The sequence below is a fragment of the Populus alba genome, chromosome 10 (genome assembly GCF_005239225.2).
Source record: "Populus alba chromosome 10, ASM523922v2, whole genome shotgun sequence".
In the NCBI taxonomy this organism is placed as follows: domain Eukaryota; kingdom Viridiplantae; phylum Streptophyta; class Magnoliopsida; order Malpighiales; family Salicaceae; genus Populus; species Populus alba.
This window is the reverse complement of record NC_133293.1, coordinates 13449515-13452835: the sequence shown is the minus strand read 5'-3', so window position 1 is coordinate 13452835 and position 3321 is coordinate 13449515. Positions and strand designations below refer to the sequence as shown.

Here is a 3321-nt window from a genome sequence, read left to right as displayed (position 1 = left end):
CCCAGTTAATGCTAAAATGGATATACTTAATTTATTAATTAATAATGAAGCTGAACTTAATTTGTCAAACCACATTATCTCATAATTAATTAAGCTTTAATTTATATTATTTCTTGTACCGGAGAATTCTTCTTCTTCTTCTTCTTTTTTACCCCCGCATATACCGACAATTAATTCTGCAAAGCTTACATATAATGTAAGAATTTTATAAATTTTTTTAATTTGAGAAGTTATTGGGTTAAAATTTATATAATTGTTAATTTTAAAAATTCATAAAATTAATAAAGATATCAAAATTAACTTGAATATATATGTCAATGGAAAAAAGAAAAACATATTGAAAAGGGAAATATGAAAGGGCTCGATGGGATGAATGCACGGGTGTTCAATCGTCCTACGGTCAGATGCCATGATGAATTTGTACAAAATAAAATTAGAAAAATAAAACTGAAAAGATAAGTAAACAAAACCCTAATGTACGCTAAGTAATGACAATCAGAACAGCTAAGATCCCTGGTCTCACAAGTCACAGCTAGTGAAATGTGACCTCGAGGCTTCAAGGAAATTTCTTAGAAGTGTCCACATATAAAATCAACCATGTGGTGTATACGCAATTAACAAGCTTGTTAGGAACAAACAAATATTTTGCTAAAGGTAGTGAGTCAGTTATAAAATTAAACTGGTTAGCAAAGCAAAATGGAGACGAAGAAGCAATTCCTGATCTAATGAAATAAATCATCGCAAAAATAAATAAATAAAATTTGAAAATGTACAAATATCCGACCTGGAAAATAATATTCCAGGTCACTCCTAAAAAAATCATGGCCCAGCTGGAGCAAGACTAAGATGCAGGTCCAAGCCAAGTTTTTCATCAAAGTTAGGCCCATCGTCACCTTCGGAGAACCTACTCAATGATGTAGGCCCATTATGATCATCAACTACACTGCTAAAATGGGCCCTACTTTGCAGTTGTTGGTGTGGCCCACTAGCACTATTAGATAATCCAAAATCTCCTACACTGTCACCATATGGTAAGCCCCCTCCACCCCTCCCACTCACCCCACTAGGGAACACACACCCATGTGAAACATGAAACGGTGTTGCAGCCCGTGGCAAGTAAACCCACGACGGAGAAGCCGCCGGGACCATAACCTGGCCTGCTGCTTGGGCCAGGAGATGCGGAGGAGGAGCAAAGGCAGAGATCATAGGGTTTCTACCAAAAGAAACGGCAGCCGCAGCTGCGTTTCTTGTGGCTTGCATTTGAGCTCGTTTGAGTTGCTGTCTTTCTTTTTTGTGTGCGTTTTGATGGCCACCAAGGGCTTGTGAGTTTGCGAATTCCCTACAGCAGTACTGACACTCGTATTTTCTGCTGTCTCCTGAGGCCGTAGCAGGGACTGTCGTTGTAGCTGTAGCAAAAGAGGAGTCGTCAGGAGAATTACAAGAAGATGACTTGAGAGAGTCTGTTGTGGTTATTTGTTCTTCATCTTCTGAGACGTTGAAGCCGAATAGTTTTAAGCGTGTAGAGGTTGAGTTATGTTTTGTTTCGTAGTCTAGCTCTGCCATTTTTAGATAGGCAAGCAAGGTGAGAGAGACTTGTTTTGAGAAACAAGGAGAGAAACAGGGGCGTTGGAGCTGAGGGTGTGAACTGTGAAGTACAAGGCGAGATGTTGCATGGGTGGGGTATATATACAGGATAAAAAAAAAAGGTATTTGAGAAAAATAAAATAAAAAAGAGTAGTGTACATGTCATAGAGAGAGAGAGAGAGAGAGAGATGGTTGCGGACATCCCTAGGAGGAGAAAGTGTGTGATGGTCTTTGGGAACACGAACCAAGAGCACTGGACCCAAAAGGATTGCACTTGTCTCGGGCAAATTTCTCTATCTCTCTCTCTCTCTATAGCGTGACACCACTGTACTTTCTTAGCTATGTTGGTGTCTATGGGGGTAAATTGCAAGAATGCCCTTTGTTGGACAATGGGATTCAATTCAACAATAGTCCCATTAGTTCTTAATTAATTAAAATAGTAATAGCAATGGTGATTAATAATAATAATTATTATAATAATAATTCTTTAATTAAGCTACCAGTTAAAATCTTTTTGATTTTCCAATTCAGTGCTATTTCATAACTTGTCATCAAGAAAACCCTACTGTATCGTCTTCAAATAATAGCACAGGAATGGCTAACATCCCCCAACAAGCCAAGATATATATATTATTAAGCACAGAGAGATTCCTTGGAGGATTCTACTGCACTGATTAAGTTCTGCGATGAGAGGAAGGAGACTTATTGTTATTGCAAATAGGTTAGAAAACTGTGCACGAATGATCTGGACCACTTGCATTCACTTCATACGGGTGATGAAAAGTACAGTAAGGTGACCAATTAGAAGTCAACAAATCGGTCTGATAGACCAATTAAAGAGACTTTACTGGCTGCTCTAATACTCAAGACACATGCAATGGACAAGTAAGTCCTAAAGAACCACTTCGTACGTGACACACGTACCTTTCTACTGTATATAATGGCAATGCTTCTCCATAAACTTGGATTAAACAATATTCCTTGAAGATAAATTAATCAAATTGCACATGTATATGATTGTACCTTCAATTATCTTTTAAGGGCTCGGGCACTTTTGTAACCTTAATTTACTGTCCTTAAATGAATGTGGTGGAACGAAACCCGACGAGACATCGTGAAGTCCCATGTCTCAGGCTGCTAAATATTAATAATGCCCAAATCTTACAAAACATAACTCCCTCTCTCAACTGTAGACATGTTTTTGTTGCCGTTTTTAGCCCTTGAGTCTCTCCTACTCTCAAGCCCAAAGCTACTGCGTGCCTTGGCTCTCAATCCCAGGGCACACACACCTCCACAACCACCCACCACGCTCACTTTCAAAAGTCAAAACATTGAACCATGCATGCAGCACATTAACTACTTGCAACATTGGATCCATGTCCTAAAACAGCAAGATACGTTCGAGATTTAACACCATCGAAGTCCCCAACTAATCACTTCTTCATGGCCCACGTGTCAACATCTTAATTATCTTGCATGTATAGCATTAGATACGCATGTTTCACATGATATATAGCATTAGATACGCATCTATATAACCTTTTTTCTCACTATTATGTCTGATCAGCTCCATCCCCCCCCCCTCCTCCCCCACCCTGTGATGATGGGAGTTTTCTTTGTGAATTGAAGTCAACATAAGAAACTAGAAATTTAGCTTACGCTTAGCTTAGCTATTGCTTTAACTTATTTGAAAGGCCATACTATATATAATTAATAAACAAGAAACTATACAAGACT

At 38.6% G+C, this 3321-nt stretch overlaps 1 protein-coding gene across 1 annotated transcript; it reads right to left on the bottom strand.

Annotated features, from left to right (window-relative positions):
* Positions 1 to 723: 723 nt before the first annotated feature.
* LOC118045369 (zinc finger protein GIS3) lies at positions 724 to 1829 on the bottom strand. Its single transcript, XM_035053977.2, has one exon. The coding sequence runs from the start codon at positions 1561 to 1563 to the stop codon at positions 820 to 822; it is 744 nt and encodes a 247-aa protein (XP_034909868.1). The 5' UTR covers positions 1564 to 1829; the 3' UTR covers positions 724 to 819.
* Positions 1830 to 3321: the final 1492 nt, after the last annotated feature.

Excerpts from the sequence above, each read along its gene's own strand:
- LOC118045369 (XM_035053977.2), bottom strand. The coding sequence starts at position 1,563 with ATGGCAGAGCTAGACTACGAAACAAAACATAACTCAACCTCTACACGC.